The sequence below is a fragment of the Seriola aureovittata genome, chromosome 2 (assembly GCF_021018895.1).
Source record: "Seriola aureovittata isolate HTS-2021-v1 ecotype China chromosome 2, ASM2101889v1, whole genome shotgun sequence".
Lineage (NCBI taxonomy): Eukaryota > Metazoa > Chordata > Actinopteri > Carangiformes > Carangidae > Seriola > Seriola aureovittata.
Window position 1 is genome coordinate 13,090,859 of NC_079365.1, and position 13,705 is coordinate 13,104,563.

At 38.9% G+C, this 13,705-nt stretch overlaps 3 protein-coding genes across 3 annotated transcripts; 1 reads left to right on the forward strand and 2 right to left on the reverse strand.

Moving 5' to 3' along the window:
• Positions 1-28: 28 nt before the first annotated feature.
• On the reverse strand, positions 29-5,365 carry sys1 (SYS1 golgi trafficking protein). The gene is made up of 4 exons (XM_056400253.1): positions 5,219-5,365; positions 3,452-3,714; positions 3,288-3,355; positions 29-2,952 (listed from the first exon to the last, which is right to left on the reverse strand). The coding sequence occupies exons 2-4, from the start codon at positions 3,611-3,613 to the stop codon at positions 2,712-2,714; spliced, it is 471 nt and encodes a 156-aa protein (XP_056256228.1). The 5' UTR covers positions 3,614-3,714; positions 5,219-5,365; the 3' UTR covers positions 29-2,711.
• A 3,712-nt stretch (positions 5,366-9,077) lies between these two features.
• LOC130176268 (protein S100-B-like) lies at positions 9,078-13,671 on the reverse strand. The gene is made up of 4 exons (XM_056387260.1): positions 13,193-13,671; positions 12,803-12,946; positions 12,113-12,257; positions 9,078-9,165 (listed from the first exon to the last, which is right to left on the reverse strand). The coding sequence occupies exons 1-4, from the start codon at positions 13,208-13,210 to the stop codon at positions 9,098-9,100; spliced, it is 375 nt and encodes a 124-aa protein (XP_056243235.1). The 5' UTR covers positions 13,211-13,671; the 3' UTR covers positions 9,078-9,097.
• On the forward strand, positions 9,092-12,051 carry LOC130176263 (bile acid-CoA:amino acid N-acyltransferase-like). The gene is made up of 9 exons (XM_056387247.1): positions 9,092-9,191; positions 9,443-9,633; positions 9,749-9,924; positions 10,029-10,145; positions 10,318-10,403; positions 10,848-10,941; positions 11,088-11,168; positions 11,258-11,393; positions 11,537-12,051. Exons 2-9 carry the CDS (start codon positions 9,483-9,485, stop codon positions 11,635-11,637), a joined length of 942 nt encoding a protein of 313 aa, XP_056243222.1. The 5' UTR covers positions 9,092-9,191; positions 9,443-9,482; the 3' UTR covers positions 11,638-12,051.
• Positions 13,672-13,705: the final 34 nt, after the last annotated feature.

A 13,705-nucleotide genomic window follows, 5' to 3' on the forward strand; every position in this document is an offset into this window, starting at 1 on the left:
TGGATAGCAATGATCTTAAAACAGAAAGTGGTAAAACAGTGGAGCGTTTAATTGATGCAGTAAGCCCTCTGCTGTACAATTCATCTACTACTGACTTTCTGTTTTTAGTCCTCCCTGAAGCAAAGTGTTGGTAATGAGGATCGCAACCAGCATTTTTCAGCTCGTTAGTGCTCTCCCATCTGCTTCTTTCCACCTGGACACTTCCAGCACAGGAAATGGAGGGAGAAAATGAGAGATCAGGGCCCAGGGTGGAAAACCTTAGGAGAACTACAGACACGATCAGGGGTGTGCCCCTCATTAGAGGATCCATCTTTGACGTATAAAGCATAATGGCCTTTTTTTTTTTTCACCTACACTTTCATGACTGAGATCGTTTTTTCAATCAATCCAAACTGGTAGAGTTTTATTAAACAGCATATCTAGAGAAGTACTTGCATTGTGCCAAAAGTTCTCAATGCTGGTGTAAACACCCTATATTTAAATCTTCAGAGAAAAAAAAAAAAGTACACTTTAACTGATGTTTCCACACTAGAAACAAGTCAGAGAATATAATTACATGAAGGGGAATAGGTCCATCTCTCGTGTTTTTTGTACAGTATTTAAATACATTATAAAAACAAAAGTTATGTTTAAGACTCAAAAGGTGGCATTGCATGTGAAAACGTCCAGTGCAGCCATTGTTGAGTTGAGTTTGAGTTGAGTTTGAACACAACTTAAAGGAATAGTTTGACATTTTGGGATTTGCGCCTATTGCTTTCTTGCTTAATGTTAGAAACAAAGATTGATACCGCTCATGTCTGTATGGGAAATACGAAGATAAACCCAGCAGAAGATTAGTTTGGCTTGGTACAACAACTGAAAACAGGGGGGAGGGCCTGTCTGGTTCGGTACAAAGGTAATGAAATCCACCTATCAGCACCTCTATAGCTCCTGAATTATTACTTAGTATATCTTGTCTGTTTAAGTCACACAAAAATCAAGGCGTCATATAAATAAGGTGTGTCATCACCATGACAGTTTTTGCACAGATTCAAGGATATTTGTCGTTTTTGCTATTGCTAGATAGCCAACATTGGCATTAACAGCTGTTTACTTACAAGTCTAGAAAAAACATGCTCACTTTTCGATACCGAGTCACTGTATCATCCAGTCCGACCTGAAGAAATAGGGCTCTTCTATTAGCAACACAACAATGGCTGAAGGTCTTGGCAAGACTGGTAAGTAAGCAGCTGTTAATGCTAACGTTGGCTACATAGCAATAGCAAAACTTAAAAATAGCTCCTTTAAACCAATGAGAAATACTGTTACACAGTGAGATTCAGAGATGCTGGTAGAGGGATTGTGTTTACCTTTAAGCAGAGCCAGGCAAGCCATTTCCCCTGTTTCCAGTGTTTGGAAAACTAAGCTAACCAGCTTCACATTTACTGTACAGACATGAGCGTGGTATCAATCCTCTCATCTAACTCTCTGCACCAAAGCGCATTTCCCAAAATGTCAACTAGTCCTTTAAATATCAGCCCGTGCACCATAATAATGGACTTAAACTACACTTTAGAAACCTGATTTCAAAACAAGACACTTTATATTCCACACTATCACCACACAGAATGTAAGGATATGAGCATGTGTTACAGTTGCTGTAATAATAAGCAGTTAATTTAGACAGTGTTTCAAAAGCCGTCGCTAAATGATAGAGCTGACATTGTTCCAGAAACCTTCAGTTCTGCACATTTTGAGGACTTTTCATGTAACGTCCCCACAAACAGTGACAGTCCTTTTAGAAACAAAGACACAGCCTGCTGTCAGAACACAGCTGGTGGCTGACAGACTGTCCCCAAAGTGGCCACCTTGTCTGCATAGTACATCATGGCATAAAGAGAGGGAAACAAACAACACTAGCTGTGCAAACTGCTGTACAAGCTTGACAAGGAAGGCCTAGAATGAGCAGTATGAGGTTAAATGTACAAACTTAATCCCGAGAGGTAAAAAATAAGCCTGATTTCAAACCTCTGACAGATTCTGTGTTGAGATTATAAAGCAGAAAACTCCCTTCTACATTTGAGTTTACACGACGACTGGCTAGTGTATATCAGAAAACTACAGGAAGCCTTTTTGAACACTGAACCTGTTATCCAACAGCTGTAACTGGAACATTTTAAATTGTTAAACCAAAATATCCTGTAACACGATGGTCATGATGTTTGTTTGCCAACCCAGCAACTCAACACAATGCACGGACAGAGAAAAAATGTCTCGCTTTCATATTTGCTGCATCTTAAGTTTCAACTTGTCACTTTCTATGGGTGTAAAAAAGAAAAAAATACTGTAAATCTTAAAATACTTTAAAATGAGGGAATGAGATGCTCATGTTAATATGCTGAATTTCAACAGGAAGAAATTAATTACTAAGAAAAAAAATTGTATCTATAGTCATTAGTTTCAGAGAAAGGTGTAAACTGACATCAGCTTTTCATGAGCATTACAATATGTATCTTAATATGCTAACACTGTCCAACATTTAAAGGACAGCTATGAATAAATAAATCAGTTCATTTGATGTATCACTTTCAGAGGAGATGCATGACAATTCGACATCTATGCCGATGGAGGTTCATGTTCCATTTCTTTTACCAACAGTGGAAAAACCTCCCCTGAGCGAGTTCCTCGAGGATTAACCGTCCATAGACTCTCAGTGTGGTGTCGACAAAAATTCACAGATTAGATTTAGGTCCACTATTGACTGGAATGGCCCTGAGCTCAGTCCGCATGCACAAGTACTCTCCAATAACAGCCATCAAGGCCATGCATGCTACATTGACGAGCCACCAGGACAGGGCAGCTGGGAGATGAGCGTTATAGATCCAGCAGCCGATCATGTGGAAGAAGTGCACAGTGACTGTGAAGTCTAGACACTGTTTCCCTCGACGGATGAAGAACCACAGACCAAGGGCGCTACAGGAACAATGAAACATGTTACCAGCCATGCTCATTTATGTTGCAGAAAAGATTATTGGAAACAAAGGTGATTTACTTAAGATGGAAAAGTTCAAATCTTGCCACACAACAAATCTATCATTTTTATTTTCATCCTATGTAAATAAATGGTATTTTCAACAGTGTTTACTTCTGTTGGTGTAATTACTTCAGTTGAGCAGATCCGAATAAATCCATAGTTCCCTTTCAAATGTTTGTATCATGATATGCATGGACAACAGCATTTCAGTAATACATGTTATAGCTCCCGTCTCTTTGGATGTACAAAGGAAAAAACTGAAGAAATGACTTACCAGGTGAGAGAGTTCAAGATGAATGCCATCATTGAGAGCCTTCCTTGCATTGTTGCAAAGCCAAGTGCCTGAAACAGCAGAGCAAAGATTTAAATACCGTTTAAGCACTGTACAAATATGACACACAAAAACAGGTTCCACAGAGAGAATATCTTATAACTTACTTCATAGCTGAAGATCTGGTCCAGTGACCGACTAGTTTGCACCAGACTGTCCACTCCAGCCAACCACAGGCCCAAGAAGCTGTAGTAGATGCACTGCATCAACACAATCTGAGAAATAATGAGGACCGGGTCCCAAATGTAGCTACGGAAGTGACTGGCCATTGCGGACTGAGGTTACACGTACAGGCCCAAAGGATGTTAACAGCTGGCCCCAAATGTTACCAGCCAGCCCATCCAGTGTGACCTGCGTGTGGTCTCAAATTCTGAAACAAAAAAAGGTATTCAATGAAATACATTACCCAACAGCTTTATTACACAGAAATAGAGCAATTACTATAAGATCATTGCTATTCCACTAACGAAGCCAACTGTTTTGCTGTGAAGTACCTTGTAAACAGCTGTCTGTCAATCTTCAAAGACAAAACCAGAAACATTTATAGGTTAAAATCGATAAAAGCACCAAACTCTGGCATAGCATAAGTTTGAGGTTGTTTTTTGAACTATCAACGAAAGTTAAATGCAGGCGCTCACAAAATTAATCATTGGAAATAACATGAGTAAAATGTAACAACCTCTGTTAGCTTATAATTAATGAGTAATACTTTAAATTATTAAAACATTCTTTCTTGACGTATCTGGTGTGAAAAGAACCTGTGATTAGTTTACGCAGTACAAACAGTCATTATTTACCCTTTCCTCACTGAGTCATCAACTATCAATCACTGCCAATAGCCCAGAAATATAATCAATACAATCCTGTCCCTTTTATGTTTTATGTATCAAATTTAAACTTTGAACAAAACTGCACTCTGTGGGGCATTTTAGTGGAAAAATCAACTTATCTGTACTTTCTGGCAAACAAACCATGTAATGGAAACACTGTTTCTAAATTACCTCAAGACTAGTTGAACTTCTGTAGGTGAAGTAATTTCTTATCGGCTGATTTACAGCACTATATAAATATTTTAGGCTCTTTGAATATTTAGATCCCTATAAATCCTGCTACAGCATCAAAGAGGCGTCTGATTTGACCCAAATTCAGTCAGCAGCATGACAACAACCCCAAACACACAGCCACAGTCATAAAGATCTATCCTCAGAGGCGAGAAGCACAGGGAGGACTGCAACAGATGTCTGTCCCCTACAGAGCCCTGATCTCAGCATCATGAAGTCAGTCTGGGATTTACACGAAGAGACAGAAGACACAGAGCCAGTATAAATCCACAGAAGAACCATGCACTGTGCACAGATGTACCTAGGAGACCTGGTCCTGTTTTAAAAGCCAAGCGTGGTCACACATGTTGATCTTGAAGATAGACAACAGTAACACTTGATGGTTTTCTCAATAAATTAACAGCCATAGCTAATGTTAATGAGCCACTTCAGCAACAGTTCGTGATTCAACGCTGTTATAACTGAGGACAGTTCATTATATTTAATTCAATTTAACTTCAGGAGCAGACTAACCGAGCATACAGCTTCGCTCAGTCATCCAACACACAACAACGATTAGCCAAAGCTAACATTAACCAGGTGCGCCGTGTTAGCTTTGTTACGTGGCTGCTTAGATCACACAACCCCGCAATGACGTTCAATTCAAATAAACATAAAATCCTAGTGAACACAAGCATTTACCCATGGGTGTGAACAATACTTGTTTAACTAAGTTAGCGATAAAAACAACATGAATGATGACCAACAGGTTACAGCACGCTAGCGTGGCTGTTTTCTCTCGGTGTACACAACACAGACACGGCTGATACTCACCTGACGACTGGACTACAGAGATTTCAAGGTGCCGCATTAGCGAAAATCCTCTCGTTTTCTCACAGCTTTCAAAACTACACTGCTATCACACTGGGCCTTGTTGTTATCGACTGGCTAACCCTTGTTCACAACACGGAAGTCACGGCGGTGCACCCGGAAAGAAACCCTAACAACTAACGTATGTATTTTCAATGTAAAATACCATGGATGTATCCGTACTAGTTTTCCTGTTAAATCGCTTCTCTGCAAACATCCAAGGGGGAGAATATCTCATGATTAATTATATCATACCTAAATACATTTATGCTGTTCATGATACAATTGCTGTTCTTTCATCTTGAAACAAGTAAATACATTTTTTCTTTTTATGCACGAACAACACTTATTTTGAAATTCTTTTCCATTTACCTTCCAAGTGGTAGTTTTAAAATAGCTTTTATACAACAATTTTGTAAACAAATAAACAAATTAAATTGAAGTGAAAAAAGTATAAAGCTAGACATAAGAGGACTCTTTAGGAATCTGTTGCTTACAGTTGTTTTACCTAGTGGAAAAGCTCAGCGTCATCCAAACGACACCGGGTCGCCCCGTTTTTCTCTCCAGCATAAACTTCCTCTACATTCTTGAGGTAAAATAACCAAAGATAACTTTGTAAATATGAACCAAACTTTCAGACTTAACGACTCTCTGTATATGAAAATAGAAAAATATGGACGTTGCCCTTTTCTTTCATAAATAAACGTCAGATAATTCCTCAAATTACTTATGAAATGAAAGTTTCTAGGGCTGCTATGGCTGGTGGTCAGTGTTGTCTTTTTAACCACAGACTAACAGTTTGTTGTCTTCTCTCTGTGTAGGCCTGTACTCATATTTGGGCCTCAAACATAAGTGAGTTCATCCTATGGTTCATTGATATGTGGCTCGCACAAGAAGGACAGAGCTATTGGCCATACAGTAGTAAAGTTTGGGGGAAGAAAATTTCTGCTGACTGAAATATATATTGTTTTTTGTTGCTATTTTTAGTGAACTTTTAGTTTACTAATATTATCTATACCCATTATATTGTGCATCAAGATTAAAATTTTCGTTTTAAAAACTTTTTTATATATTCATAATATAATCTGGACTTTTGCTGCTGCACACAGATTTTAGGGTCAGAATATAACATCAACAGCATAAATCCATTTACCCAACCTGCCTTGTGTCAGCAGCCCAGGCTGCTGGTGGTGGTGTAATGATATGGGGAATATTTTATTGGCACATCAGGCTCCTTAATACCAGTTAATCATGTCTTAATGTCACCACCTATCTGAGTATTCTTACTGACCATCTGCATCCCTTCATGGCCACAATTTACCATCTTCTAATGGCTACTTCCATCATGATAATGCACCATGTCACAAAGCAAAAGTTGTCTCAAAAATTAGTTTCATGAACATGACAATGAGTGTACTTCAGTGGCCTCCCCAGTCACCAGATCTGAATCCAGTACAACACCTTTGAAATGTGGTAGAACAGAGCGATCGGCAGCATGAATGTGCAGCTGACAAATCTGCAGAAATGACGTGATGCGATCATGTCAACATGACCACAATCTTAAAGAAATGTTTCCAATATTTTGTTTAATCCATGCCAAAAAGAACTGAGAGCAAAGGGAAGCACTACCTAGTATTAGTATGGTGTTCCTAATAAAGTGCTCGGTGAATGTATATTACAGTAACAGCTGTAACAGCTGTGTAACATTTGGTAATACTTCTACTCCACTTCATTTCAGTGAAATATTGTACTTCTACTCCACTAGATTTATTTGATAACTTGGCAGATTAAGATTCTATATACAACATATGGTCAGTACATGAAATATGATTAAATGTTATTAAAAGAATATTATTATAAGTTAGATATTAGATAGTTTTGGTAATGAATCCAGAAGTCATTGTAAAACATAAATCTAATTTTAAAGGACATTAGCTATTTAAATTTGACAGGTTCAAACCTGCAGGCAAACTGACTGGAAAAATCCACATTTTTGAGGAAATAACTAGTCATAAAGCAACATCTACTTACTGTTTTCTAATACAATACTGGTCTGGGCTGTTATGTAGGACAAAGGCCAAATGTTAATTTGTAACAGAGGAGCGAGTCTTAGCCAGACAATCCTTGGCAGCAGAGTGTGCAGTTCACCCTTGGATCGGCTGTAAGGCTTAATATTTAACAGGGGCAGAACAACCATATGTCACTGAATACACGCGGAAGTCTTTTGTGTTTTAATGTTTGATCTTCACTCCTTTCTCTTCATAGACTAGACAGAAACAATGTGATGCTGCAAGCCCATATGAGTGTGACAACAATACAGCAGCTCACAGAAATGATGATAATACCATGCTTCAGTTTACACAGGAAACTGGCAAGTTTGCATCGTGCAGTGGGTAAGAATATTTATTGTTCTTTGTTGTGTTTTTCAAGGTATTTTTTCAGGTATTGGGAGAGCTTGTCTCTCAGTTAAACAGTAAATTGTACTTTGACCGTGAGTAAATCTTCTTCTAAATACAGCAGGTTTACTGTTCTTATCATAAAAGCCTGATTGTTATGTATGTGATAATCTGAGATATGCATTTTTTTTTATGTAAAATAATCACAAAACATATTTTTTTAGAAATTATGCAAAACACAGCAGTGTTACTGTACTTGTCTCTAAATGTATTCCTGGCTATGTAGTTGACATGCTGCAAAGATATTCCCCTGCATTATTACAGCAATTCTTTTTGTCGACTGTCTTCTCCACCAAAGAGTTTAAGTTTCCTGCACAATTTCTCTCTATGTTTGTTTGTATATGAGCAGCTCAAAAACCTGTTGATAGATATCAGTAGAATGTAATAAAAAGTTAGGCCTTTGGCCAAGGAACAAGTGATTAGTTTCAGTTATGAAACCATTTTAAAGGCAAAATGCAAAAACTTCAAGATATAGTATCTTTAAAGTGGGTGAACGGATCCTTGAGCTAGACACGCAAAATAATTGGAAGTCAGTCTTCTACTTAGGATGTAGCTTGCTTTTGGCAACAGGTTCTGCCAAATATCTGCAAGGTTAAAAATTGTCCTCAGGTTCCATCATTGCTTTGGTGGGGTCACAGTATGTACTCACTGAGTTTCGTAGCCCATGGGATAGAACTGCCATCATAAAAATATTTATAAAAGCACCATAGCAGTATTACAAGGTGCACAGGAGCTACCTTCAATAGAACTATAACAAATTATGTTATTTCTGTTGGATCTTTATCAGCTTTCTGAAATGTGACACAAATAATTTATACACGTGTACTCTCATCTACATCGCCCCTCTGTTTGTCTTTCGTAATACTCAATCGTTCAAAGGTATATTTTTCTACTACCTGCAGGTGCAGTTCGGTGGAGGAGCAGCTATAGACCAGCCCCTTTGTTGACAGCTGCTCCTGCTCGTGCCCTCATAGATGAACAGATCAGCATTAAAGGGCGTTTCCTGCCCCCACACTGTCCGGTTACAGTGTGTGCACGAATGCACAGTGAGGATGATGACCTGTGGGAGGCATTCGCACATTATAATACAAATGCAGATGGAACTGTCAACTGTGAGTCACACTCAACTTTGCAATACAGTATATTCACTGTTGGATAATATATAATGCTTTTGTAACAATATAATTGCAAGAAACACAACATGTTAACACAACAACACAATTAGCGTGAGATTTAAACTGATATTTATTGCATTTTTTTGCACTTTTTTGCAAATAGTTTAGTCACATATTCTTTGGTCAACCACACTTTTAACCAGTGTTGATGATTACTTTTGTAGTAATCATCTACCCTCTCCGTGTTTTTCTCCCTTCAAAGTGACCAAGGATCATTCAGTTGGGGGTTCATATTTGGGCTGTGAGCCAATGGGACTCTTCTGGGGACTGCAGCCGGCTCCTGGAGCAAGAGAAGGTTTAAGGCAGGTGATAAAAACAATTAAAAAAAACGATAAAAAAGCTCACTGGGAGCAAGAGAAACTGTCTGTGTTATCCAAACACATTTGCGATTTATGATCAGCCATAACCACTGACTGCTTCCCAGAAATGTAACTCCCCTCAGCCTCCACTCATATTAGAATTTGGGCTTTTTTATTACTCAGCTGCTGCAGCTTGTTATTGCTTCCATAAATGGTTAGAGGTTGAGTTTCCTCTCTAAGTTATACTCTTTTCCACAGATTGAGAAAAAAAAACGTGGAGATTCCATACGTAGTGCACATGTCCTTACTGGAGGGGCATGTGTCGCCCGGTGAGGGACAGAGCACTGAGCTGGCTGCTGTAACCACTGAGCGCTGGTACACGGCACCGGGCGTAAAGAGAATAAAGATTCGGCAAAATGGAATTGTAGGGACGTTGTTCTTACCCCCTGGTGAGCACATGATATCAAGTATACAGTATGTAGAACCATTTTAAGAGTGTCACAGGAAGGTGGTGGATGGTAACTGTGTCCTCTGAACAGCGTCTACTGTACTGATTTCTTGCAGGTCCGGGCCCATTTCCAGCCATGTTGGACCTGTGGGGAATGGGTGGAGCGCTGGTCGAGTACCGCTCGGCCCTGTTTGCATCAAGAGGTTATGCCAGCTTGTCCATTGCCTACATAGGGCACAAAGAATTACCTGGCCCACAAAACCGCATCAATGTCGGGGCTTCATATTTCAATGTAGGATAATCATTGCAACATGTACACGTCCCAAAAAAGAACGAACAGATACTTTGATTATTTTGTAATTTCCTGAAAATTTCCCCCTTGTTCTGTCTGGACAGTCAGCCTTCGACCTACTTCGGGATCATCGTCAGGTCTGTGCCGACAGAGTTGGTATCATCGGTCTGTCATTTGGAGTTTACCTAGCTCTTCGAATTGCCACTGAGACTGGTGCCAAAGTACGTCAGAAAGTCCAGTGTCTGTTTCTCAATCTTCAGCTTGACCAATACATAGCTCCATGTACATGAAAAGTCACGTTTTTTTTTAAAGAGGAAAAAATAAAGATGCTAGTTGTTTAGCAGTATAAAATTAATTTGTATTTTTACTAAGTTGTTTTGTTCTCCTCTCCAGCCATCTTGTTTGATTTGTATCAACGGGCCAATAGGAAGTGCCATCAGGCTCTCAGATGCAGACGGCAGGACGGAAAACTTTGAAGGGTAAATTGTAATGACTGATAGGTTTTAGTATCATACCTCTATGATGAGTCTGTAGGCCTGAGTTCTGACTTTAGTCTTACAGATTAACAGTTCATTACCTCTGCCAAGGAGTTTATGTTTTCACCGGTGTTTTATTATTTGTCAGCAGGATTACGCAAAAAGTACAGAACCAATTTGCACCAAACTTGGTGGAGCATGGGCCAGGGAAGAAACCATTGCAGTAGGGACGTTTTGATACTATCGTCTATATTTTACCTTGGCTGAGGTATGAACTCTACTGAGTGCCATTCTGATTATGAATTTAATTGTTTTAGTGATTGAGATCAAACACAAACTTCAGCAAAATTTGCAATTCTACATGTGGATCACAGAGATTATTTTCAGCAATTTCACTGAAGACTAAAGATTGAAAGATATAATGAGTTGTTTTCTCTTTTCTTTTAGACAACAGAAATATTGGACGTATAATGATCAAGGCCATGTCAGTTTCAGAGACATCTCCTTGCCTGCTAACCTTCCTCCTGAGAGCAAAGTGAAGGTGATTAACAGCCTCTCTGCCGCCTGATCCCCCGGCACCAACACACAAAGTCAGACATGCATTAAGAATGTCGAAGCAATGTGCTATTAATCATCAATGAATATCAATTTTGAAAACTCCGCTCCAGAGTAATTGTGTTTCTGCAGCTAGAGAACCTCGCCTGCCCATTAATGTACATAGTGGGAGAAGATGACCTGAGCGCTTCAAGCATAGAGAACGCAAACCTGGTAGATTGTCTCATTTTACTTTTTTTTTTTGAAGAAGAATTAATTGGATATGTTTGTTATTTTTATAACATTGATTTATTGGTCATCAGATCGAGGAGACCCTGAGGGCTGCAGATAAATCCCAGCTTTTCACTCGTTTGTCCTACCCTGGTGCTGGTCACCTGATTGAACCACCTTACTCACCAAATTCAAGAATCTCATTATGGAGCGTCAAACCAAAAAAATGTGAGCTGCATTTTTCATTCAGCCAGATCTTATTTTGCCTATTTTATACTTGTCGTCATTTTAACTGTCAGACACTCGATTATAATATTAAGATGTTACATATTCTTGTAATTCTGACATGTTTTTTTTTTTATCTCCTGCAGTGATCACTCTGTGGGGAGGTCATCTCGCGCCCCACGCTGCTGCCCAGGAAGATGCCTGGAAGAAGATCCTCGATTTTATGGAAAACAATCTGAGAAGATGAACCTGTGGTGAAGTGGACTTGTCGATAGAAAGTACCTCGTCACGCATGTGTCTGTGAAAGGCTGCATGTAGCTGAGAGAGTTTTACATGCAGAGAACTGAGGGAGGAAAACAAACTTTTGCTGTCCTGTGGTGTGCAGCTCACTCAGATACGCTCACATTCAGCAGATTCTCCACAAGGGGGAGCTGCCATGCCAAAATACACCATCAACAGAGAAGGACACTCATCCCTGCTGCATTAAATTTATGGTTCTTCATGTGTTTCAGCATTTTTGCATTTTATTTTATGCAACAAATTTTATTACACTGAACAGAGGATATAATAACGATCAGCCATCAAAGTTGGTCTAAATCTACACAGATGTCCCGATGATGTGCACATCATTCAGTCCCACTTATAAATTTCAGACACTCTGTTCCTGTGCTCCTCGTGTTTTTTTTTTTAACGAGTAATTGGTATACATGCTAACTAAGTACCATGGGGATTGGGGATGAAGAGTTCATGGCAAGCTGAGGTGACCATGGCGATGAGGGTGATGAACTCTTTGAAGTCAATCTCCAGGTCTCCGTTCTGGTCGAGGTCCGCAAAGAGCTCATCCAGAGTTTCACTCTCTTGGATTTTCTGTTCAACAGAGAAAGTGGATGAAAGTAAATTTAACAAGACTAAAAAGGTTTGGGTTGAGGTGGTGATAGAGGAGTGTTGTTAGTTTATCCTCTGCACATTTGCCATAATCTCATATTTACCTGGTCAGCCTAGAAGCACTTGAACATGTGAATGCTGTGCTTGCATTACATTCAGTAAGTGTCTTAGGCTGATGCAAAGTGTAAAGTTAAGAATCATCATTTAGGGACGCTGAATGTCTCCGCCAGATTTCAAGTGAAAGCACTCAAGCCCTATATCACGATGTTTCACTCCAGACTGACAACCGACCGACTGACGGATGGATCTACCAACATCAATAAAACATCGCAGTTATTGTCCACACATCCGAGTATCTAATTTACACACATGTGAAGTGCAGCACGCTGTGGTCTCAAAAGTAGACATGAAAAAGGCACGTGCTGATAAAGAGTCCATTTTCTTAAAGTTGTTGAGATGACTTATTACACGCCTTATACTGTAGAGTGCGACCACTAACATGCACATTTTATAGCTACATAACTTACCATTATGAAATGACTCATCTCATTGTCGATAAGCGATTTAAGCTCAGCTTTCCTCAGCTTGCACTTGTGACCCGTGTATTTGTGGAAAACTCGGATAATATTGACCATGCCATTCTCCAGCTCAGACATACTCTTCTTTGAGGGCTACAACAAATGTTCCCAAAACACAATCATTACTCCCACATGAGGATCTTATAAGACAGATGATTATTTTTCTGCACATTTTTATACATAAATGATTAAAAATATATATATAAATATATTTAAATAATTTATACACATATATAACACATGAATTACTAATTTCTTGTATTTTCAACTTGGAGACTTTCAAATGTATGAAAATAAACTAAAAAATAAAATAAACCTCAAACATTTAGTCTTTCTTACCTTCATCTGAAAAAGCATCTATGTCTTCTAAGGATCCTAAGTGCGACTGATGGTTTATCTAGCACAGCCTCGCCCAGTTTACTGTGGACTGTATTGATCAACCACTTCCATTTACATCTGTCATGCGCTATCTGATGTACGACTAATGGATATCAGTGGTCAGAGATGTGACCAAAAACCATTTGCTTTCAAATGACTATGATCAAGTTTCTTCCTTTTGCCTCAACTAATATGGGCTCAGTTAAGACTAATATCTGAGCCTGTGAAACGATGTTCAGGAATAATTTCAAAGCCTATGGTTGTATGTCACCCTTTGATTAACCAGTTAAACGAATCTGCATGATTGCTAATTATATCAAAAGTTAAGGTTACACCTATAAACACTGAAACTGAACTACCCTTTTTAGCTCACACACTAAAAAAACAAACAAACAACTGAATTGACATTATTTATTAAAGGCTTCTGCAGTTATCCTCTTAAATTCCTACTAGAACTCAAAAGTGTGTTTGTGG